This window comes from Erinaceus europaeus, unplaced genomic scaffold (genome assembly GCF_950295315.1).
Source record: "Erinaceus europaeus unplaced genomic scaffold, mEriEur2.1 scaffold_664, whole genome shotgun sequence".
NCBI classification, from domain to species: domain Eukaryota; kingdom Metazoa; phylum Chordata; class Mammalia; order Eulipotyphla; family Erinaceidae; genus Erinaceus; species Erinaceus europaeus.
This window is the reverse complement of record NW_026647376.1, coordinates 41645-65985: the sequence shown is the minus strand read 5'-3', so window position 1 is coordinate 65985 and position 24341 is coordinate 41645. Positions and strand designations below refer to the sequence as shown.

The 24341-nt window shown below is 56.9% G+C and overlaps 1 protein-coding gene across 1 annotated transcript; it reads left to right on the top strand.

Annotated features, from left to right (window-relative positions):
- The first annotated feature begins 965 nt into the window (after positions 1-965).
- On the top strand, positions 966-20533 carry FGF18 (fibroblast growth factor 18). The gene is made up of 3 exons (XM_007520866.2): positions 966-1281; positions 8616-8722; positions 19547-20533. The coding sequence occupies exons 1-3, from the start codon at positions 966-968 to the stop codon at positions 19811-19813; spliced, it is 690 nt and encodes a 229-aa protein (XP_007520928.2). The 3' UTR covers positions 19814-20533.
- Positions 20534-24341: the final 3808 nt, after the last annotated feature.

The window sequence follows — 24341 nt, the reverse complement described above, 5'->3', positions numbered from 1 at the left end:
AGATTGGTTTGACCTGAGGTCGATATTGCCTCTTGTGAGTGTGTGTTTGTGAGGGGGGCTGGGGGGGGCAAGAGCGAGGCTGTGCTGCCCTTGGGGGAGGGGGCAGGGAAGGCACACCGTGGAGGTGGAGCCTGAGCATCTCCCTTCCCCACCACCGGGCCATGGAAGGAAGGGCTCCCACATTTCAGATGTGGGCTGGGACCCTTGTGGTGTGGAGGGTGCACAGCTGGGTCCTCCAGGGCTGGCCGAGCCTCAGTTTTGACTCGACACCCACTCGTTAGATGCGGTGACGTGCTCTCATGTCACATCCCTTGCCGTGGGGACAGCTATAGACAGTTCTCACGCTCAGTAGCAGAAGAGTCCACCTGTAAGTTCCACTCACAGTAAGCCTCCACCTGCTTGGTCTTCCCGGCAGCCCTTGGGGAGGGGGGGTGGGGAAGGCAACCATTATCTGCAGTTTCTCTAGTGGGGAAGCTGAGGCACAGAGCAGTCTGGTGACCTGCCAGGGTCACTTAGCTAAGGCCCCGGGAAGGGGACTTTCTTGGTCAGCACGGCTGGGAAGGGAAGCTGGAAGCAAGCAGGGGAGGAGGGAAGAGAGACATGTCACTCCAGGCTTCAGGGAATGTCATGGGTGATGGAGGGAGGCAGATGGGGGTGAATGAGCCTGACGGCCTAGGTTGTGGGGGGTGAGGAGGACCCCTCCCCCAAAGTGTGAGGGCCGTTTGTTTCTAGGATGCAGAAGTGGGGGGATGGTTGGAGCTGGGACTCTGGTCTGTCCTTTCACCGAAATATACAAGAAGCCTCACTCAGTGCAGCTCTTCAGATCCAGAGCTTGGGGGGGGGGGTGGTTGGGGGCGAGTCACCCCCTCTCTGACACACACGACACAGAGAGAGGAGAGACACCATAACTCCACTCTACCTCGCACCGAGCTTCCTGGGGCTGCTCCCCTGTGGCGTGTGTGTGCATGTGCGTGCGTGCGTGTCTGGAAACCAGGGTAAACCCAGGACCCCCACACCCGGTGCTTCTTGCTGGGATCCTGGGGGGGGCGCTGGTGGAGGGGGGCCCCTCGGGGCTGACCCCTACCCGCCATGTCCCGCAGGTGCTGGCGGCCGAGGAGAACGTGGACTTCCGCATCCACGTAGAGAACCAGACGCGGGCGCGGGACGACGTGAGCCGCAAGCAGCTGAGGCTCTACCAGCTGTACAGCAGGACCAGCGGGAAGCACATCCAGGTGCTGGGCCGGCGCATCAGTGCCCGCGGCGAGGACGGAGACAAGTATGGTAGGTGCCCTCGGCTTCCCGGCCCGCTTCACCCTCCGCCAGCCGGGCCCTCTCCCCAAAGACCCCTGTGATGAGGACTTGTCACTGGCTGGGGGTGGCAAGGTGCAGCCTGGCATGTGCCCAGTGTTGGGGGGTGTCTTCCTGGACCCCCCCCCCCAGAAAGCTCCCTTCTCTCTGTGTCCCTGTGCCGTGGGCGTCACAGGCTGGACGGTCGATTCTCAGGTCTCAGAGGGGATCTGGGGAGGGGGTTCTCCCTGAGAATCCAGGTTCCCGGGGAGCCCCCCCCCACAAGCTGCTGTCCCCTGCCCAGGCCGCCAGGCGGTGACAGCAAGACAAATTATCCACTGGACCTTTTATCTGGGGCGCCATTATCCTTGTGCGCCCCGGGGCAGGGCTGACCTCGTGCTGGGCTCTCAGTGGCAGCTGTGCGGCTTGTGGGGGGGGGACTGGGCCGCTGCCCCCCCTCCCTGCCCACGGACCCCCTGCCTTTGGCCCCTATCCTCCCGTCCATCCTCAGCCCCCCTCCTCCAGGATGCCCGGCTGTGCAGGCAGACCCAGGTGGCTGTTTTCCCGGGATCTGTCGTCCAGTCCTGCCAGGGAAGGGGCAGCTGGCGGAGGGGGGTGCCCTCACCAGAGCCCCCCGGGTCTGGCCCCGGGCTGGGCCAGCACACGGGTCAGACTCTGGAGTCAACCATCTGTCCGGGTCCGCGATGGGAGGCAGCATCGGGGCCTGAAGCTGGGGGCTGGAGGTCCTCCCTTCCCAGGTCTCCTGTGGGCCTCAGTTTCCCCTATCAGGTGGGACTGGTGGCTTGTCCCCTGCTTCTGTGCCCCCCTCCCTGGGCCTAAGTGGCTCCAGGAGCACAGCTGACACCCCAGGACCCCATCTGTGAGCCCCGGGGGGTGGATGTGGGACAATGGAGCCCATGGAAGCTGCCGATCGAGCCAGTCAATACAAATATTATCGAAGGTGATGGATGGATGTGGGCAGGCAGCCGAGGGGACAGGACAGTCCTGCCATGGGGGAGGGCAGCCCAGGTCCGGGGGTCAGGTGGGCGTGGGGGTGGGGAGGCCAGTCCAAAGCTGTTCACCAAGTCGGGCTGCCGCCTGGGGGGTTCCCCCATGATAAACGGGGGTCTCTGTGGATGCCTGGAGCCCGGGTCCCCAGGACCACTCGGAATCTTGGACTTGAGTCTGGCAAACATGGGGCAGCTCAGCTCAAATCCTGAGGAGGTTTGGGCACCCCCACCCCTGGCCTGATCTGATTTGCTGCTGGGTGTCAGTGGGGGCCCACATGGTGATTTGAGGCAGGGGGTCCCTGTGTGCCCCCCACACCCCAAACACTCCCAGAGGGCTGAGGTGGTTACAGCCCCTCTTTTTGCCCCCATCCCCCCTTGGGCCCCAGCGGGGTCTGTGTAGGCGGCAGAGTCGAAGGTGCCGGCCCCTTCTGCCTCCTGGGAGGGGAGAGGAGAACCCAGGTTTGCAGGGACCCTTGTGAAATGGGGGGGGGGCAGCTCTGCGTCTGTGAGCCTTGGGGTTAGACACCCTCTCCTGCCTTCATCTTGTTGACTTGAGGCAGAAGTCTAATGAGGGGGCCAGGCGGTGGTGCACCCGGGTGAGTGTCTGTGTCACCACGTGCAAGGACCTGGGTTCGAGCATTATCTATATATTTATCTATATATCTTTGTCTGCAAATCCCTTTCTCTCTCTCTCTCCCCCCCAACTTCACTCTGTCCTGTCAAGTAAAATAGAAAAAAAGGAAAAGACTGGGGAGCCCCAGTGACAGCCCTGGTGGCAGTGAAATAATGAATAATAAGTCATAACCCGGCCAGGTGTACGTGTTGCCCTGCACTACTGCACTAAGAGCCCACTGGGCTCAGGCCCCTGATCCCCACCTGCAGGGGGAAAAGCTTCGAAAGTGGTGAAGCAGGTCTGCGGGTGTTTTTCTCTCTCCCTGGCTCTCCCTCGCCTCTCAGTTTCTCCATGTCCTATCTAAAATAGCAAGAAGGAAGAAGCCAGGTGCTGGCTTTAGTGAGCCTCGCCCCCAGGACCCCACGCCCCCACGCCCCCTCACCCCCACACCCCCTCATCCCCACGCCCCCTCACCCCCATGCCCCCTCATTCCCACGCCCCCTCACCCCCTTACCCCCACGGCCCCTCACCCCACATCCCCTCACCCCCTCATCCCCATGCCGCCTCACCCCCAGGCCCCCTCATCCCCAAGCCCCCTTACCCCCATGCCCCCAGGCCCCCTCACCCCCACACCCCCTCATCCCCACGCCGCCTCACCCCCAGGCCCCCTCATCCCCACGCCCCCTCACCCCCACGCCCCCTCACCCCCATGCCCCCAGGTCCCCTCACCCCCACATCCCCTCACCCCCCAGCCCCCTCACCCCCAGGCCCCCTTGCCCCCAGTTCCTGCTGAGCTTGGCCACCAAGACCTCAGAGGACCCTGAGGGATCCTCCGGGGAACTGGCTCCCAGGGTTTCTGGAAGCTTCTCTTCCCCTCTCCCTCTGTGAGACCCCAGCACATCACCTGAAGGTGGGAGCGGCCTCTTAAGATGATTTCTTGGCTTGCTCTGGCATTCCAGAACCCCTCCCCTGGCTCCCTGGGCACCCTCATGCCTGGTTTTGGGTGTCGCCTCGGTCCTTCTCTGTCCTCCTTGTTAGTGGAGTGCAGGCTTCCTCCAGCGAGCATAGGGCTGACTGCTTGGGGTTTCGGGGAGTCAGCCCCCCCAGCCCCCCCCTTGCCCGGCCTGAGCCAGGTGCTGTGGGTGTCCTACATCTGGGTGCAGGCTCCCTGAAGGCAGGTGTGCCCCCCAGTGTCTGTCTGGGGGAGGTGGCTGGAAGGAGGCTGGGGCAAGGCACAGCAAGGGGGCAGCGGCTGGGGGTCTCAGGCTGGCACCTGGGGGGCCATTGGAGCAAGGAGGCCCCTCTGGGTGGTGGCGAGGGTGGGGCTCTGACCATGGGCCCCACAGTGCTCAGACCTGCAGAGGACACTGCTGTCCCCACCTGAGGACCAGGTGTCCCTCAGCGAACCCTCCCTCCGCTCCCTCCATGTCTCTCTTCTCTGTCTGTCCTTCCTCCCTCCGTCTCCCTCTTACCTCCTTCCAGCTCTCCCTCCTCCCTCTGTTCCTCCCTCCTCCCTCTGTTCCTCCATCTCTCTCCCTCCTCCCTCCAGCTCTCCTTCCTCCCTCTAGCTCACCCCTCTCTCTCCATCTGTCCTTCCTCTGTCTCTTCGTCTTTCTCTCTCACCTCTCCCTCCTCCCTTCCTCCCTCCACCTCTCTCTCCATCTCTTATCTGTCCATCCCCCTCCCTTCACCTCTCCCCCATCTCTCCCTCTCCCTCCATCTCTCCATCTCTTCATCTGTCCATCCCCCTCCTTTCATCTCCCCCATCTCTCCCCCTCCCTCCCTCTCTCCCTCCCCCTCTCTCCATCTCTCCCTCCCCCTCTCTCCATCTCTCCCTCCCCCTCTCTCCATCTCTCCCTCCCCCTCTCTCCATCTCTCCCTCCCCCTCTCTCCATCTCTCCCTCCCCCTCTCTCCATCTCTCCCTCCCCCTCTCTCCATCTCTCCCTCCCCCTCTCTCCATCTCTCCCTCCCCCTCTCTCCATCTCTTCCTCCCCCTCTCTCCATCTCTCCCTCCCCCTCTCTCCATCTCTCCCTCCCCCTCTCTCCATCTCTTCCTCCCTGCTCCCTCCATCTCTCCCTCCTCCCTCCCAGCCAGCCTTGTAGGGTGCAGTGAGGACTTGTCCCCACTCTGGCTGCCACTGGGTTCCACTCCAGATCCCCATCCCCTTTCTTTAGGGGGTAGGTGGGCAGGGCCTGTCAGCCTTGGGGGCCCTGGGGAGAAAGGCCAGTGTACAGTGCGTCTCCCTGTCTGTCTCTCCCTCTTCCCTTTACCACCAGCCTAAGTTATCTCTGGGGTTCCGTGCCTGCAGGGCAGATAGAATCCACACACCTCCTATGCTCATTTTCCCTCCCCTCCCCTTCCCTCCCCCTCCCCTTCTCTCCTCTCCCCCTCTCTCCTCTCCTCTTACCTCTCCTCCCCTTCCCTCTCCTCTCTTCCCCTTCTCTCCCCTCCCCTCCCCTTCCCTTCCCCTTCTCTCATCTCCCCTCCCCTCGCCTTCCCTCTCCTCCCCTTCCCTCTCCTCTCTTCCCCTTCCCTCTCCTCTCCTTCTCTCCCCTCCCCTCCCTTTGCCCCCTCCCCTCCCCTTCCACAGAGAGAAATTGGGAGGGGAGAGGGAGAGAGAGACAGAGAGACACCTGAAACCCTGGTTCCTCACTTCTGAAGCTTCCCCCTGCAGGTGGAGAACAGGCGCTTGAACCTTCGTCCTTGAATGGGTGGTAGGCCCTAGCAGGGACAGGCTTGTTGCTTCTGTTTGTGGAGACCCTCACCTGGCAGGAGTGAGGGAGAGAGGTCTTCATCCAGAGCCCGTGGGGTGTGGGGTGTGAGGGCGATAAGGCTGAGGCCTCCTCCTTCCTGCCTGGCACCAATGAGGAGAGCAGCCCAGCCCAGAGGAAGCTCGGAGCCTGGGAAGCTGGGGCTGGTGCTGGGGGTGGGTTGGGGGGCTGTGCATGTCAGCAGGAGGGGGGTGGGGTGCAGACCTGCTGGAGGGTGGGGTCTCCCTGGCTCTCTGCAGCAAGGCTGCTGCTACGACTCCCCCAAGACTTGACATAATTCTGGCCCTACTCCCCACAGATGATGTCATGGAGGTGGGGGTGGGGGCCGGCAGACTGCTGGCTCCCCTGGAGAGGCTGGAGTGGGGGTGCACACCCTCCCCACAGCCGGGTGGGGGCAGCCAGACTGGGAGGGGGAGTGAGTTGAGGCCCCTGGCCTTTGTGGGGAGGGGGGCTTGGGCAGAGGCCCCTGAGTAGAGCTGAGACTGATGTGTGTCTGGGTGGCACCTTCAGCCAGTTCCCCCCAAACTTGGGGAACCCCAGCCCCCACCCCCTTGCAGAGGGAGGCAGACGCCAGCCCCCCCAGCCATAGCCTGGAGGCTCACTTCCTCACCCAGCCCCCATCCCAGAGAGAAGCAAGACTCAAGTCCTCCTTCACCTGGCACAACCAATGGGGGGGGGGCAAAGTGGGGGTGACTCCCTGCTGAAACCCCAGCCTCAAGACAGCCCCATTCCTGGGGAGGGCGTCTGTGACCTAGGAGCTGTGAGGAGGGAGGTCGGGGAGGGGACAGGCCTCTGCCACGACACGCCAGCTCTCTCTGCTCTTCACACAATCTGCTTTTGGGGGTGCGGGGTGTGTGTGTGCATACGTGTGCATCTATGAGCGTGCATGTGTGTGCACGTACGTGCGTGTTTATGCGTGTGCGCCTGTGTGCATGTGTGTGCACGTGTGTGTGTGTGTGTGTGTTGGGGGGCCAGTCTGCTTTTCAGTTTTCATGACACAAACCACAGCTGCCAGCCCTCCCGTCCCCCAGCCTGGGGGGCTCTTTCCAAGCACCAGCTTCAGGGTAGGGAGGAAGGGGTCCTCCAGATTTGCACAGAGGCCTAAAGTAGGGCTGGGGCTTCCTGCCTGGGTCTAGGCGCCCCGAACCCCCCAAGCCCCTGCCTCCTTTGCCCACACTGCTGCCTTCTTCCAGAGCTCAGGGCAGTTGGGGGGGGCTCTCTTGGCCCTCACCACCAGGCCACCACTCTCCCCCAGTCTGTGAAGGTCTTGGTCCTGGAGAGGTGCCCTGGGTTTGAGGGAATCATCACAGCAGAAGTGGGGGCTGCTCCCCCCCAGAGAGTTGGTGACTTTTCTCTGTTTGCCAGGGATGGGGGAGGTGGGGTGAGGAATGTCCCCTTGCCCCCCTTTTCGTGTTTCCAGAATGACCGAATTCTTCTAAGATCTTTAAACTTTATGTAAATTCCCCGGCTGGCAAGGTGGGACCTAGTTGGTGGTGATGGCGGCCTGGCTTCCAGCTGGCCCTCATTCTTCAGCCAGGCACCAGGGGACGTGGGCTGCTTATGTGTTTGTTTAGTCATCTGCCTCCAGGGTTATGGCTGCAGCTCAGGGCCGGCACTGCAGTCCACTGCTCCTGGTGGCCAGCTTCCATTTCACTGGACAGGACAGAGAGACATTGGGAGGGGAGGGGATATAGAGAGAGACAGACAGACACTTGCAGCCCTGCTTCACCCCTCCTGAGGCTGCAGGTGGGGAATGGGAGCGAGGTGCTCAAACCTGGGTCCTTGCACGTAAAAATGTGTGAGCTTAGGGGGCCGGGCGACAGTGCAGCAGGTTGAGCGCACATGGCCTGAAATGCAAGGACCTGTGTAAGGATCCCAGTTTGAGCCCCCAGCTCTCCACCTGCAGGGTCGGGTCTCTCCCCCTCTCTGTCTTCCCCATCTCGATTTCTCTCTGTCCTATCCAACAACAACAATAACAACAATAATAATAACAGCAACAACAATGATAAACAACAAGGGCAACAAAAGGAAAAAAAAAAGCCTCCAGGAGTAATGGATTCATAGTGCAGACACTGAGCCCCGGCGATAACCCTGGAGGCAATAAATAAATAAATAAAGTGTGCACTTAACTTGGTGCACCACCACCCAGTCCCCACTTATTTATTATTATTATTATTATTAATCTCATACTTGGCGCAGCCCAGCGGCACTGAGGTGCTTGCTCTCAGGAGCTGCAAGGACTCCACTGGAGTGAGCAGTGACAGTCCTTTGTGACTAACATGAGGGACAGAGAAGCAGCTGTGGGTGGGGGTGGGCAGAAGGATTGTGGGGGGAGCAGAGAGGGTGACGTCCCGTCCAGGTCACCCAGGAGGAATGTGCTGTGGTCACCCTGACAGTCTCCTGTGGCCCCTTGGTGTTCCTTACTCAGTCCGGGCTTTGGGGCTCAGTGCCTGACACCCTATTTGCCGGGTGGGGAGGGGGGGGATCCATGGAGCACCGAGGCTTAGTGTAGGGTCTCCCAATCTGGCCTGGGGGAAGTTGGTGTTGGGTCCTGCCGGGGTCCGAGACTGAGGAAGTGGGTGGTCCTGGGGATGACCCTCCCTTCCCCAGGAGGGCGTCCTCTTCGGGCAGAAGGGGGAAGGAACCCACTCAGGGGTTGGAGGGAGCATCTCACACCCCCAGGGCAGGTGCTTGTGGGTCTGTCTGTCCTATTTGGGGGTTTGGGTTGGAGGGCTTGGGGAGTGGAGCAGTCAGTGGTGGGGATGGGTGGGCACAGGGGCAGAGCCCCTCTGGCCGGAAGCAATGCCCCCTGTACCCGGCCTCCTCTGTGCCTGGTGCTGGGGAGCCGTGGGGCCCAGAGCACGACTGTATCACTGAGCCTCAGGGCCTTGGATAAACGGGGTATCTGTCCTTCTCCCTCTGTCTTTCCAAGCCCAGCTCCTGGTGGAGACGGACACCTTTGGCAGTCAGGTCCGGATCAAGGGCAAGGAGACAGAGTTCTACCTGTGTATGAACCGAAAGGGCAAGCTTGTCGGTAAGGTGAGTGATTTCAGGGTGGGGGGAGCCCAGGATCTCTGAGGTGCCCCTCACAAGAGAGCAGGCTGGGGACAGTGTATGCTGCAAACCCCCCAGCCCCCCATCTTCCCTCTGCACCTCTGAGCCTGGACTGTGGGTTTGGAGCTCTGGGGAATGTGAGACTGGCTGGTGTGTGGGGGGAGAGCCTCCAGGGGTTGGGGCTCCCTGGACTGTGTGGGCCTGACCTCCAGGACTGCTCACAGCCACTGGGGTTGCAGCTCAGCCCTCAGCAGTGAGCCTCATGGTTCTAGCATTTCGGGGAGCTTGTTACTCTGGGCCAGAGCCCTGTGGCAGGCCAGAGTGAGGATGGGGGCTGGGGCAGGTGCACCTCCACACTGGGGCCTCTGAGTGTGCACACTGGGGGGGTTCAGAGGGGCTGGTGGTGCATGTCTGTGAGACTGACCTTGCTCCAGAGAAGGGTGATGGAGGGGGAAGTGGCTGTGTGCTCTGAGCCCCCAGTCATGCTCTGAGCCCCCAGTCATCCTCTGAACCCCCAGTCATGCTCTGACCCCCCCAGTCATGCTCTGACCCCAAGTCATGTTCTGAGCACCCCACAGTCATCCTCTGACCTCCCCAGTCATGCTCTGAGCCCCCCAGTTATACTCTGAACCCCCCATTATGTTCTGAGCCCCCAGTCATGTTCTGAGCCCCCAGTCATGCTCTGAGCCCCCAGTCATGTTCTGAGCCCCCCAGTCATGTTCTGAGCCCCCAGTCATGCTCTGAACCCCAGTTATGTTCTGAGCCCCCAGTTATGTTCTGAGCCCCCAGTCATGCTCTGAGCCCCCAGTCATGTTCTGAGCCCCCAGTCATGCTCTGAGCCCCCAGTCATGCTCTGACCCCCCCAGTCATGCTCTGACCCCACAGTCATGTTCTGAGCACCCCACAGTCATCCTCTGACCCCCCCAGTCATGCTCTGACCCCGCAGTCATGTTCTGAGCACCCCACAGTCATCCTCTGACCCCCCCAGTCATGCTCTGAGCCCCCCAGTTATACTCTGAACCCCCCATTATGTTCTGAGCCCCCAGTCATGTTCTGAGCCCGCAGTCATGCTCTGAGCCCCCAGTCATGCTCTGAGCCCCCAGTCATGTTCTGAGCCCCCAGTCATGTTCTGAGCCCCCCAGTCATGCTCTGAGCCCCCAGTCATGCTCTGAGCCCCCAGTCATGTTCTGAGCCCCCAGTCATGCTCTGAGCCCCCAGTCATGCTCTGAGCCCCCAGTCATGTTCTGAGCCCCCAGTCATGTTCTGAGCCCCCAGTCATGTTCTGAGCCCCCAGTCATGCTCTGAGCCCCCAGTCATGTTCTGAGCCCCCAGTCATGTTCTGAGCCCCCAGTCATGTTCTGAGCCCCCAGTCATGTTCTGAGCCCCCAGTCATGTTCTGAGCCCCCAGTCATGTTCTGAGCCCCCAGTCATGTTCTGAGCCCCCAGTCATGTTCTGAGCCCCCAGTCATGTTCTGAGCCCCCAGTCATGTTCTGAGCCCCCAGTCATGTTCTGAGCCCCCAGTCATGTTCTGAGCCCCCAGTCATGTTCTGAGCCCCCAGTCATGCTCTGAGCCCCCAGTCATGCTCTGAGCCCCCAGTCATGCTCTGAACCCCCAAGTCATGCTCTGAGCCCCCAGTCATGTTCTGAGCCCCCAGTCATGCTCTGAGCCCCCAGTCATGTTCTGAGCCCCCAGTCATGCTCTGAGCCCCCAGTCATGCTCTGAGCCCCCAGTCATGTTCTGAGCCCCCCAGTCATGCTCTGAGCCCCCAGTCATGCTCTGAGCCCCCAGTCATGTTCTGAGCCCCCCAGTCATGCTCTGAGCCCCCAGTCATGTTCTGAGCCACAGTCATGTTCTGAGCCCCCAGTCATGCTCTGAGCCCCCAGTCATGTTCTGAGCCCCCAGTCATGCTCTGAGCCCCCAGTCATGCTCTGAGCCCCAGTCGTGCTCTGAGCCCCCCCTAGCTAATTTCCAGAATCAACTTTATAATTGGGGGGGGGGTGGCTACTGACAGTTGGATAGAGAGCTGTTCCAGATTCCAAGGCATTTGTGGCTCCTCCTTGTTGGAGGGGGGGGAAGCAGCATCCCCCGTTTCTTTCTTTTTTTTAAATTATTTATTTATTTATTTATTTGAAAGATAGGAGGAAAAGGAGAAAGAACCAAGTATCATTTTGGTATATGTGCTGCCAGGAATTGAACTTGAGACCTCATGCTTGAGAGAGTCCAGTGCTTTAGACACTGCCATCCCTCAGACCAGGAATCCCAGCTTCTCCTTTGATTTCCTGACAACCCCCTCTTCCCATCCCCGCACCAGGATAGGCTGGGCTGGGGGCCTGGTGCCCTGAGCACTAAGCTAGCAGGCTCCTAATGCTTACCCCATTCACTGGGCCCTACTCCTGTCCACTCCTGCACAGAGGGCAAGGCCTGGAGCTGCCCCTCTGCCCCCGCACCCCATCTGGGGGCAGCGACCCTGAGCCCCTGAGGATGGGGAAAGGGCAGCCACATTGCCCACACCGGCGCAGCTGCTCCCATGCTAGAGGCTGGCTGTCCAGAGCCACTGGGAGGGGCGGTTTGAATCAGCGATTCACGCTCAGTGGGCTGAGAGGCTCCCAGGGTCCCCAGGCCTGGCCCCGAGGCCTGCCAGCCCTTGCTTTGTTCTCCCGCCCGCCGCTGGGCCCCACCTGCACAAGGGAACTGCAGCGGAGGAGCGGCCGGCCTGACCCTGCTCCTGCTGGAAGCTGGGAGCTGGGAGCTGGGGACCGTGCCTGCGCCCCTCCCTCCCTCCCTCCAGTCTGCCCGCTTCCCGGCATCCCGACCCAGGAGGGCCTGGCCTGGGGTCACAGGAGCAGCCCCAGCCCCTTGGGCCACGCCTGCCCGCCGCCCGCTGAGTCACCGCTTCCACGGAGCTGGCTCTGGTTTCCTGCCCCACGGCCGCTCCGCTCCGTCACTGGGGTTGGGGACGGTTCAGCTGGCTCCAGAAGCCCTCCCCGCCTTCCAGCCCCCGCCTTCTGCCCCCACCCCTGCCCCATATTTTGCAGGATCCCTGCTCTCTCTCTGGCTCCCGTCTGGGTCCCTCTGGGTCTGACCCCAGATTCTGAGGGTCCGCCTCCCTCCTTCCTCCCACCACCACCTCTGTTCTGGACCTCAAACCTTCACTAGACTTCCGGCCTTAGCTCTGGGGAGCAGCCCTGGCCTCAGTTTCCACCACCGGCAGCCTCAGCCCCCCTCCCCCCCACAACAAGCACCAAGAGAAGGGTCTCCACCCCCACCCGGGTCAAATCCACGAAATTCTGGGGCCGACTCCGGCTCAGAGGCTACAGGGCAGTGACGAGTAGCAAGAGCGTCCTGCTCACAGAGGACTGACAGACAGACAGAGGGAGGGAGGGACAGATGGAGAGAGTTCTCCAAGGCTGGAAGGGCTGGGAGAGGCTCAGAGGTCGAGTGCAGGAATAGCTTGGGGGCGGGGCGTCTCAGGTTCCATCCCTGGCATCACGTTTGCCAGAGCTGAGGGGTGTTTCTTGGTTTCCCTCTCATAATACGCAAAGATAGAAAGGCTTCTCTCTTTCTTTCTTTCTTTCTTTCTTTCTCTTAAATTTCTTTATATGTATATATATTAATTTGTTTATATTCCCTTTTGCTGCCCTTGCTGTTTTATTGTTGTGGTTATTGATGTTCTCATTGTTGGATAGGACAGAGAGAAATGGAGAGAGGAGGGGAAGACAGAGAGGGAGAGAGGAAGACAGACACCTGCAGACCTGCTTCACCACCTGTGAAGCAACTTCCCTGCAGGTGGGGGGCCGGGAGCTCAAACCGGGATCCTTAGGCTGGTCCTTGAGCTTTGTGCCACATGCACTTAACCCGCTGTGCTACCGCCTGACTCCCTAAATTTCTTTATTGTGGAGATTAATGGCTCACAGTAGACAGCAAAATACAATAGTTGGTATATGCATAACATTTCTCGGTTTTCCACATAACAATTTAACCCCTACTAGGTCCTCCTCTGCCATCATGTTCCAGGACCTGACCCTCCCCACCACCCCACCCCTTTACTTTGGTGCAATACACCAGCTCCAGTCCAAGTTCTGTTTAGTGTTTTCCCTTCTGATCTTGTTTTTCAACTTCTGCCTGTGGGTGAGATCATCCCATATTCATCCTTCTGTTTCTGACTTATCTCACTTAACATGATTTCTTCAAGCTCCATCCAAGATGAGGTGAAGAAGGTGACATAACTATTTTTCATAGCTGAGTAGTATTTCATTGTGTATATAGACCACAACTTGCTCAGCCACTCATCTGTTGTTGGACACCTGGGTTGCTTCCAGGTTTTGGCTATTACAAATTGTCCTACTAAGAACATAGGTGTACACAGATCTTTTTGGATGGGTGTGTTGGGTTCCTTAGGATATATTCCCAGGAGAGGAATTGCAGGATCATAGGGTAGGCCCATTTCTAGCCTTCTGAGAGTTCTCCAGACTGTTCTCCACAGGAGTTGGACCCATTGACATTCCCACCAGCAGTGCAGGAGGGTTCCTTTGTCCCCACAACCTCTCCAGCATTTGCTGCTGCTACCTTTTCTGATGTGTGACATTCTCACAGGAGTGAAGCGGTATCTCACTGTTGTCTTTATTTGCATTCCTCTGACAATCAATGTCTTGGAGCTTTTCCTCATATGTTTGTTGGCATTTTGGATCTCTTTTGTTGTGATTATTCTGTTCATGTCCTCTCCCCATTTTTTGATAGAATCATTTGCTTTCTTGTTGCTGAGTTTGGTGAGGATCTTTCTTTCTTTATGATGTATTTTATTTTGAAGACTGACTCTCTTGTTCATTGTGAGCAATCATGGCTCTGGCATAAGGCAGTTCTAAGGGACTGAACCTGGGGCCTCAGGTAAGCCAGTGGGTGCTTTCACAGGATGAGCTACCTCCCTGGTCTAATTAAACTTAAACAGATATATTTATTTATATGTTTTGGGTAGAGGTAGAGGAATCGAGGAGGAAGGGGGAGACAGAGAGAGACCCGCAGACCTGCCTCACTGCTCCTGAAGGCTCCCCACAGAGCTGAGGACAGGGCAGGAGCCTGCGTCCTTGCATTTTAATATGTGCTCTCTACCAGGTGTGCCGCCCCCTGGCCTCAGTGGAATTGCCTCTAAAAGGACAGTGTGCCCTGACCTGGCGAGCCCCTGAAGCCAGCCCTGTCCTGGACTCAGCTGGCACCTGCATATTGTTCGCCCTCCTTTAGGATGTGGCACTGTCACCCTTGGGTGCGCTCTGCTCAGGCTTCTGGGTGCGGCTCAGCAGGACAGCTCCCGGGGCGGGGGCGGGGGCGGGGGCGGGGGAGGCGTGGAGGGCACCAGCTTGCGATCATTGGCCTCAGCTGGGGCCAGGCACCGCCCCCTCCCCCCCCCAGCCCCCGCTCAGCCCCTCCCTCTGCCGGCTGCTGCCAATCACCCACCAAGCCCCGCTCTTCTACCTGGCCGGGAGGCGGGGCCTTCTTTGCTCTCAGGACACTGGGGTCAGCACTGGGCCTCAGGCCCTCTCACTGCTCCCCCCTCCCCATCTATAGGAAGACGACCTCAGTTACAACTGACTGAAACCCAACTCCAGGCGTTCTGCCAGGCAGAGTTGTGTTTTGGCTGATGTGACGAAAAGGATTGGGAGTGGGGGTGGGGGAGCTCGAGTTTCAGGCAGGGGCCCCATGATGTCATGGGGTGCAGTTCTGAGTGGGATGGAAGCGGGGAGCCCAGCTGCACAGCTGAGTGGGAAGTTCTGGGGTGGGTGGGGCGGGACCTCAGACCTGGGAGGGGTTGTCTGTTGTGTCAGCGCGCCCCCCCCATGGGTCATGCAGGTGTGTGGGGGGGTGTCCAGGCTGCAGGGTGCAGAAGGGAAGGTCAGCCTGGGGTGTTTCTGTGTCTGCTGGAGCTGCCCTGGCCTGTCCAAGTTCAAATCCTGGCTATGCCTCCTTCTGTCCCTGTTCCCTTGGGGCCAGCCTTGTGTCTTCTGTCGCCTGCTACCAGGTGGCTTATGCTTCAAGGGCTCTTGAGGGTTAAATGTGACAGCAGGTGTGGCAGAGTCTGACCTACCACTGGAAGCCAGTGAGTGAGTGAGTGAATGAATGAATGAATGAATGAGTAGGGAGATAAGTGGGCAGACAGCTCCAGCCCTCCGCTGTCTGTCTCTCCTGGGGGAGGTCTCTCACCTGAGTCTGCACCCCCATCCTCTGAGAAGCAGTCCTCATCTCTGGAAGCTTGGGGACTGGTGGAAAGACAGACAAGCAGAGGATCTCTGTGTTGGGGTCACACTGAGGATTCAGAAGGTAGACTGTGCAAGTCCAGACAAGCTCCAGGCTTGATGGGAGGCTTAAAAAGAAGCGGAGGAAATGCCCAGGGAGGTTGAGGGCAGTCAGGGCAGGCTTCCTGGGGAGGTGGCTTCTGCATTGGGCCTTGCATGCCCATCACATTTCTCCAGGCAGGGGCAGACATTCCCGGCTGGGTAGGGAAGTGGTGTGGTAACAGACTTTGTTCAGCTTGTTTGGACTGTCCCTGAGGAGATCAGCCAAGGGACTCAGGCTCGGATTGGGTAGGCAGCTTCCAGAGTTATTCATGAGGCCCGTCCACCCTCACTCACTGCTCAGCTCAGCCACACCGGCTCTGGCTCCCAGACCGGCCTGCCTGTTCTACCACCCCCTCCACGGGTCTCTCTCTCTCTCTCTCTTTCCCCAGAGTGTTTTCTTTCCCTGCCTGTCCCTTTCTGCATAGTTCAGCACTTGGCAGCAGGCCTAGCTGGCCCTCTGTGTGAAGGTGACCGTTCCTGGAAGCTCAGGCTGGGTTTCCACTTCAAACAAAGGCTGGAATCCACACCTTGGCCTGCACTGGCTCGGCCGTCCAGCTTGGCGGGAGGTGGTCAGTTTTGAATCTGGTGACAATGTAGAAAAACTCAGCGAGCTCCCTTGCTTGGGGTGTTCAATCTGCTGGAGTTTCCCACTCTCCCCACTTGGGAAAATCGGCCGTGGATGGGAGGGTGAGGAGGGAGCTGTCGGGGTGGTGGTGGCGCTCAGAGCCCTGTTCTCACCTCTCTTGGGGCTCAGATGGAACCCCAGGGAGGAGGCCAGCCTTTGCCAGCACCTGTTCTGCAGATTTCCACTGTGCTCCAGGATCTTTTTTAATTTTTTTTGCCTCCAGGGTTATCACTGGGGCTCGATGCCTGCACTACGAATCCACTGCTCCTGGAGGTCACTTTTTCCCCATTCTGTTCCACTTGTTATTATTCTTATGGCTGTTGTTGTTGGATAGGACAGAAATTGAGAGAGGAAGACAGAGAGGGAGAAAGACACCTGCAGACCTGTTTCACCACTAGTGAAATAACCCCCCCCCCACCCCGTGCAGGTGGGGAGCCCAGGGTTTGAACCGGGATTCTTACGCTGGTCCATATGCTTTGCACTATGTGCACTTAACCCGCTGTGCTACCACCTGGCCCCCCAGGATCATTTTTTTAAATTAGTGACTCAATATTGTTTTTTGCAAGATTATGAGACCGCAGGGGTCTCATTCCACACCATTCCGCCCCCACCGTGATAACCACCACAGGTTTTCCAAAGACTCCTAGACGACTGTTCTCGTCCCTGGAAGTTCATGTGTTTCAGTTCTGCGTGTGTGAGCAAAGCCGTCCAGTTGTTGTCTTTCACCTCCTTCCTTATTCACTAAGCATCATCACCTCCAGTTCCATCCCAAAGAACATTACATATATATATATATATATATATATATATATATATATATATATATATTAGTGTTCTGTGGAGTATCTGTTTCATAGCCTCATTAGCCAGGCATCTGCGGATGGGTATGTAGGCTGCGCCCACTCTTTAGCTGTTGTGAATAACGTAGCTGTGAACACAGGGCTGCCTGTGTCCCTTCTAATTAGTGTGTGAATGTCCACTGGATAAATGCCTGAGAGTGGGATTGCTGGGTCATAAGGAACTTCCATGTTTATTTGTTGAAGGACTGTCGACAAAGTCTCCCCAGGGGGCTGCCCCAGTCTGCATTCCCACCAGCAGTGGAGCAGAGTCCCTTTTCTCCGCAGCCTCGCCAACACCTGTCACTTCCTGTTTGCTGATGTTAACCATTCTCTCAGGTGTGAGATGGGATCTCAGCGAAGTTTTCATTTGTGTTTCTCTGGTCATAAGTGAAGTGGAGCATTTTTTCATGTGTCTGTGAGCTGTGTGCCTCTCTTTTAAAAATATTTTCTTTTCTTTTTTTAAATTAAAAAAAAATTATTTATTCCCTTTTGTTGCCCTTGTTGTTTTTTATTGTTGTAGTTGTTGTTGATCTCATTGTTGTTGGATAGGACAGAGAGAAATGGAGAGAGGAGGGGAAGACAAAGAAGGGGAGAGAAAGACAGACACCTGCAGACCTGTTTCACTGCTTGTGAAGCGACTCCCCTGCAGGTGGGGAGCCAGGGGCTCAAACTGGGATCCTTACACTGGTCCCTGTGCTTAGCACCACCTGCGCTTAACCCGCTGTGCTACCGCCTGACTCCCAAAATTTTTTTATACTTATTTATTTTCCCTTTTGTTGTCCTTGTTTTTTTATTGTTGTTGCTGTTATTATTGTTGTTGGATAGGACAGAGAGAAATGGAGAGAGGAGGGGAAGACAGACAGAGAGGGGGACAGAAAGACAGACACCTGCAGACCTGCTTCACCACCTGTGAAGTGACTCCCCTGCAGGTGGGGAGCCGGCGGCTCGAACTGGGATCCTTATGCCGGTCCTTGCGCTTTGCGCCACTTGTGCTTAACCTGCTGCGCCACTGTCCAACTCCCAATAGACTTTTTTTTTTTTCTTTGTCAGCAGGGTTATCACTGGGGCTCAGTGCCTGCACCATCAATCCACTGTTCCCAGTGATCACTTTCTATTTTTTTTCTATCCATTTTTATCTGACAGGACAGAGAGAAATTGAGAGGTGACGGGGAGATAGAGAAGGGGAGAGAAAGAGAGATACTTGCAGTCTTTCTTCAGTGCTCATCAAGTGTTTACCCTCTGGTTGGGAAGTGGGGGCTCGAACCCTGATCCCTGCGCAGGGTCATAGGTTCACTTAACCTAAGCGGCACCACCTGGCCCCTGTTGACTAGATTTAGGGATCAGCCGAATGACATGGCGTGTCTGGTCCGTTTGAAGCTCGATGATTTGAAGACGTCAGGAGATAATGGCTCAGAGGACAGTAAGCTTCTGGGTTTCAATGCAGTGTGGGCCACAGCCGAAAGGCTGCGCCTGGGCTTTGGCTCTCTCTTCCTCTTGTTCCCTCTTCCTCTTGTTCAGCCTCCTCTGTGCTGGTTCTGGCAGCCTTTCCTTCAGCCTGCCCCCACCCCCACCCCGACTTTACATGGGCCGACATATTTGGCCTAGTGTTGTAAGGGTTTCCAGGGACACTTTGCCTGGATGGGACATCAGCCTCATCCTGCACCAGTGACAGGAAAGCCTGTTTGCTCGACTCGTTCTGGGCCTCTTGTTTGAGTAGAGTTGAGCTTGAAATCCCTGGCTTCTGCAAAGCATGGGGAGTGGAGAAGAAGGGGTGGGTTCTCTTAGAGAATGGCAGAGGGGGTCTGTGGCCTGACTGGGGGCTGGGGCATGCAGGAGTCTGCAGCACAAGTCTCCCCACCCCTCTGGGAAGTACAGTTGCTGAGGCTGCGGGTGGGATCAGGTGGCTGGGGAATCGGCTTCACTGGCAGAGCACAACACTTGAACTTCCGGTTCAGTCAGGAACCAGAACAGGTAGTCTGGCTTCAATCTCTCTCTGTCTCTGTCTCTCTGTCTCTCTCTCTCTCTCTCTCACACACACACACACACACACACACACACACACACACACACGAAACTCTATCTTATATTAAATACAAGAGACCTTAAAAAAAAACAAACAACCAGGGGGTTGGGTGGAGGTGCACCTGGTTAAGCACATGTGTTATAGTGTGCAGGGACCTGGGTTCAAGCCCCCAGTCCCCACCTGCAGGGGAGAAGCTTCACAAGTGGTGAAGCAATGTCGCAGGTGTCTCTCTATCTCTCTCCCTCTCTATCACCCCCTTCCCTCTCAATTTCTGGCTGTCTATCTAATAAATAAATAAAGATATTAACAAATTTTTTAAAAACCCAATTGAATTTTTAAAATATAGATTTTAATTATTTATTTTTATTGTCTTTATTTATTTATTGGATAGAGACAGCCAGCAATCACAAGGGAAGAGGGAGAGAGGGAGAGACAGACACCTGCAGACCTGCTCTACCACTCGTGAAGCTTTCCCCCCATAGGAGAGGACCAGGGACCAGGGACTTGAACCCAGTCCCCTGCACATTGTAACAGGTGCATGACCACCCCCTCCCCTTTTGCCTCCAGGGTTACTGTTGGGGCTCGGTGCTGACACTACAAGTTCGCTGCTTTTGGTGGTCATTTTTTCCCTTTTTATTGGATAGGACAGAGAGAAATTGAGAGAGGAGGGGGAGATAGAGAGGGGGAGAGAAAGACAGACACACTTGCAAGCCCGGCTTTGCAGCCTGTGAAGCTTCCCCTCGGCAGGGGGAGAGCTGGGGGCTGGAACCTGGATCCTCACACACCTTGCGCTTCGTACTGTGTGTGCTTAATCCGGTAGGCCACCCTTTCTGGCTCAATTTCTCTCTGTCTTTAAATAAAAACAAAGCAACAAAGCTTGGATCCTACTTCTCTGCAAGGCCTGCTACCCTTGACCTGCCTCCATGATTCTGCTCTTGTAGCTCCTCCTCCCCTTCCTCCATGTGACCTCCTCCTCCTCCTCTCTCCCCTGCAGCCTGACGGCACCAGCAAGGAGTGCGTGTTCATTGAGAAGGTTCTGGAGAACAACTACACGGCCCTGATGTCAGCCAAATACTCGGGCTGGTACGTGGGCTTCACCAAGAAGGGGCGGCCGCGGAAAGGCCCCAAGACCCGCGAGAACCAGCAGGACGTGCACCTCATGAAGCGCTACCCCAAGGGCCAGACCGAGCTGCAGAAGCCCTTCAAGTACACCACAGTGACCAAGAGGTCCCGCCGCATCCGGCCTACCCACCCCGGCTAGGCCCCCCCGCCCGTCCGCCAGCGCCGGCCACACTCACACAGAACTGCGTCAGAGGAATATTTTTACATAGAGAAAAATAATAATAATAATAAGGGAGAGGCTCTATTTTTGTACATTGTGTTTCAAAGAGGACACACAACTGAACTTTCTTGACTCTTGGGGGGTGGAGGTGGGGGGCGTGTGAGGAGGGTCCTCCAGCTGACTTGACCCCCTTTTGGCAAAAGACTCAGCAGGGGTGACTGTCCCCCCCCACCCCGCCCCAGAGGATCGGACAACGCTGGACTCAGGTCCCCCCAGGGGGAGGACTTGACGGAGGAACGCGACACTCAGAGAAACCAAAGTCATTTTTTTATCCCCCCCCCCAAGGTTCTGAAAGCAAAGAAAGAAAAAGAAGAAAAGAAAAAAAAAAAAAGGAAAGAGAAACAGAGGGAAAGCAAAGATACTTCCCCCCAAAAGACTCCCCCACCACCTCTTTTCCTGCCACCCCCTTCCCCCCACTGTGCCCGAACTCCAACAAAAATCGCTCTCTGGTTTGCAGTCATTTTATTTATTGTCCGAGCTCCAAGCGGGTCCCCGGCACCAGTCCCATCAGCCCGCCCGTTTGCAACGCTCGGAGCCTGGAGTCTGGAGGATGCTGCTACAGCCTGCCCGCCTCTCTGACCCCGTGCGCCACTGAGAAGGGGCTATTGTAAAGCCAGCTATATTATATATGTTATATATGTGAGCTATTTATTTCACCTCTCTGTATATTGCAGTGCCGTGAACCCAGTATTACTGCCTCAACCATGAAAAACAATCGATGACGTATTAAAAAACAAAAACAACCAAAGGTCCTCGAGGCGGGGGTGGGGGTGGTGAGGGTAGTGGTAGTGGGTTGGGCGTATTCGTAATTCGTTTGCTCGTTCATTCCCCACTTTCTGTGCTCTTGGAACATTCTAGGCACTGAGGATGGAGTCTCGAAGCAGGTGGGGATCCTTGCTGCACCGGGTTTGGAGTTGTTGTAGTTATTATTGTTGTTGTTATTGATGTCATCGTTGTTGGATAGGACAGAGAGAAATGGAGAGAGGAGGGGAAGACAGAGAGGGGGAGAGATAGACTCCCCTGCAGGTGGGGAGCTGGGGGCTCGAACCAGGATCCTTAGAGCAGGTCCTTGTGCTTCGTGCCATGTGCGCTTAACCCGCTGCGCTACCGCCCAACTCCCAATATTCTTTTTTTTAGTCATTTTAATTTTATTGTAATTTCATTTATTGTTATCGGATAGAGTTGGAGAGAAATTGAGAGGGAGGAGAGACAGAGAGAGATAGAGATAGAGACCTACATCTCCACTACTTGTGAAGCTTTTCCCCTGCAGGTGGGGGCCAGGGGCTTGAACCCGGGTCCTTGTGCACTGTAGTGTGTGTGTTCAACCAGGTGCGTCACAGCCTGCTTCCCCCCCTCCATCCCGAGTTGGCATTCTTTCTGTGAGCTTTGGCATTTGCTGGTTCGCCCACCTGGCCAGGGTGGGCTGAATTCGTGAATGCAGAGTCTCGGAGAGTTAAACTCCTGCTTCCAACCTTGTGGACCCTGTGTGGTCCACGGCTAGTGGTCAAGGATTTGTGGCTTCTGATGAGTCTCTCTGGTGGGAGGATGCCCAGCCCCTCACACCTGCTCCTATATTTCCTTGGCCCAGGGGTTCCCCTGCATGGGTGTGTTCTCATTCCAAGAACACAGGAAACCAGTTCCCCCCCCCCCCAGGGAGTGTCACCTCCGCTCCTTTCTGGGAGTCCCTGCCCAGCCATGCACCCGGTAAGTAAGGTAGAAGCTGTCACCCGGTGCCAGCCACCATCGTGGGCACTGGGGCTCAGTGGGGTCTAGACAGACCAGCAGTCATGACTGGTGGAGTTTGCTGCCTCAGGAGTATTGTGTGTGTGTGTGTGTGTGGGGGGGTCATTTGCAGGGCCTACCCATGTCTGGGACTTGCTGGGTGGGCTTGCTGAACGAGGCAGTGAATGCTCCAATACCTCTGTCTGAAGTGAGAGGAATGGGGTCCCAGGTCAGGTCTCTAGGTATTTTGGCAGAGATGGAATTCCAGCCATCTTCTGTCCATCCATCCACCCATCCACCCACCCTCACACTCATCCATTCAACCATCCATCCACTCACCCTTGCACCCATCCATTCCATCCACCCACCCACACAGCCAGTGACACCTTACACTGTGATGGTGCTCCGTGAGGACTGAGCACCTGAGCTGTGTCCTGGGCAGAGCCCTGCTCCCCTTCCAGCAGACACCTGACAGCTATGTCTTTCACAAGACCTGTCCGTGGGTGGAGAGGCGTCTGTCTGTCCCCCCACTTCCAGGTTTCAGTGTTCTAGGTCTCGAGACCAGCCCAGGATGTGGGGGCGGGGGAGTGGGGGAGACTGGACAGGAGGCTGACTGAGGCAGAAGCCCCCTCCAGGGACCTTGCTGCTGTCACCTGCGCTCGGAATGCCCCTCCCCAGGGTTTGGAGCTGGGTGCTCCCTGGGGACCTGCCTCCCTGAGGGGGGAGCAACCCATTTCTTCTTCCTCCCTTCCCTGGGACAGGTTCCTGTCCCGCGTCCCCCAGGACAGTGGCTCTGGGGCCATTCCTGTAGCCCTGTTCTAGAGACTGTCCGAGTTTGGAAGGTGTCGGGGGTGGGGCACTTCTAGTCGCTCAGGAGAGGATTTTCTGGCCATTCCCCACTCCGAGAGACATCAGTTGAGATAGGCGGTGAGTGGGCTGTTTCCCTCACGAGGTGGAGGGGTTGTATTTCCTCACAGTGCTGCTTCAGGAAGCAGCATGTCATTGAGACTGCAACCCAGTGAAGCAGCTGTCTCCACCGGGTGCTGTCACTAAGTACCCCCTTATTGGGCCCACCCAGCCCATCTGCAGGAGTTTTTGGTTTTTGTTTTTTCTCTAGAGCACTGCTCAGCTCTGGTTTATGATGGTGCAGGGGTTAGAATTTGGGACTTTGAAGCCTCAGGCATGTGAGTCTCTTTGCATAACCATGCTAAGAGACTATGTTATCTATCCCAGGAGCATATTTTAGCCTGACTTTTTTTTTTTTTTTTTTTGCCTCCAGGGTTATTACTGGGGCTCAGCGTTTGCTCCTGGAGGCTATTTTTTCCCCTTTTGTTGTCCTTGTTGTTTATCATTGTTGTTGTCATTGTTGGATAGGACAAAGGGAGACTAAGAGAAGAGGGAAGACAGAGAGGGGGAGAGAAAGACAGACACCTGCAGACCTGCTTCACAGCTTGTGAAGCAACCCCCCTGCGGGTGGGGAGCCGGAGGCCCGAACCAGGATCCTTGTCCTGGACCTTGCACTTGGCACCATGTGTGCTTAACCTGCTGCACTACTGCCTGGCCCCTGCTTGACTTATTTTTAAGGTTTATTTTATTGATTACATTATGAGAGAGAGAGAGAGAGAGAGAGAGAGAGAGATTTATGTGGGACAGAAAGGAAAGAAAGTCAGAGCATATACCAATACATGTGGTGCTGAGGATCGAACCAGGGAACCTCAGACATACAAAGCCAGTGCTCTACCAGTGGAGCTATTTCTCCAGCCACTTTTAGCCTGGTTTTAGCGGCAGGCTCAGAAAAGGGCAAGTCACTTTTCTGAGGTCACACAGCTAGAAGATAGAGGAGTTGGGATTTGAACCTGGAGCCTGGCTGCTGGGAATCTTCACATCTGTTCAGGGTTTGCATCTTAACCCCCAAGTCCTCCTTCCACTCCAGGATGTCAGCATCACTGACAGTGCTGACATCTGGCATCCAACTTGGTTTCTGGCTTGGCCCCTGTCAGCTGTGCCATGCCAACCAGCTGCAGAAAAGCCACCAAGAATGAGATGCCAAGGGAAGGGGAAGGCGGCTAGGACCCCATTAGTGAGACAGGGGGTCTGGTGCAAGCATCAGGCCAGGGGCAGGGACCAGATGGCTCACCTACCTTGGCCCATCTCCTCCTGTCCTGGATCCCTGACTCCTGGCTGTGCTTCCCATTCTGGTGAGGAGAGGAGGGGCAGGGAGCCCTCGTGGTGGGGGGCAAAGGGTGGAGCTCCTGGGACCTAGAAGCCTAATTAGCACTCACCGGGGTTCCTGACCCCGCACCCCCACCCCAGTTTGCTGGAGGAGGCTCCTTCACAGCCCAGCTTGGGGGGAGGGGGGAATGCTGGGAAGCAGTCTGGGTTGCACAGACAAACTCATGGCTCAGTGGCGTGCTCTGTCTGTCTGTCCGCCTACTTATTGATCGAACCCTCTGAGTGAGGAGGAAGAGGAGGAGGAGGAAGTGGAAGAGGAGGTGGAGGAGTTGGAAGAGGAGAAGGTGGAAGAGGAGGAGGCAGAAGAAGAGGAGAAAGAAAAGCAAAGGATGAAGAATTGGAGGAGGAGGAAGAGAAGAGAGGAGGAGGAATTAAAAATAGAAGAGCATGCGGCTTGCTTGGTTGCTTGGTTGGGGGGGCAGGGTGACACCAGGCAGCAGGCCTGGGCTTCCTTTCAGGAGTGTCCAGGGGTCTGGCCCGAAGGACAAGGAGG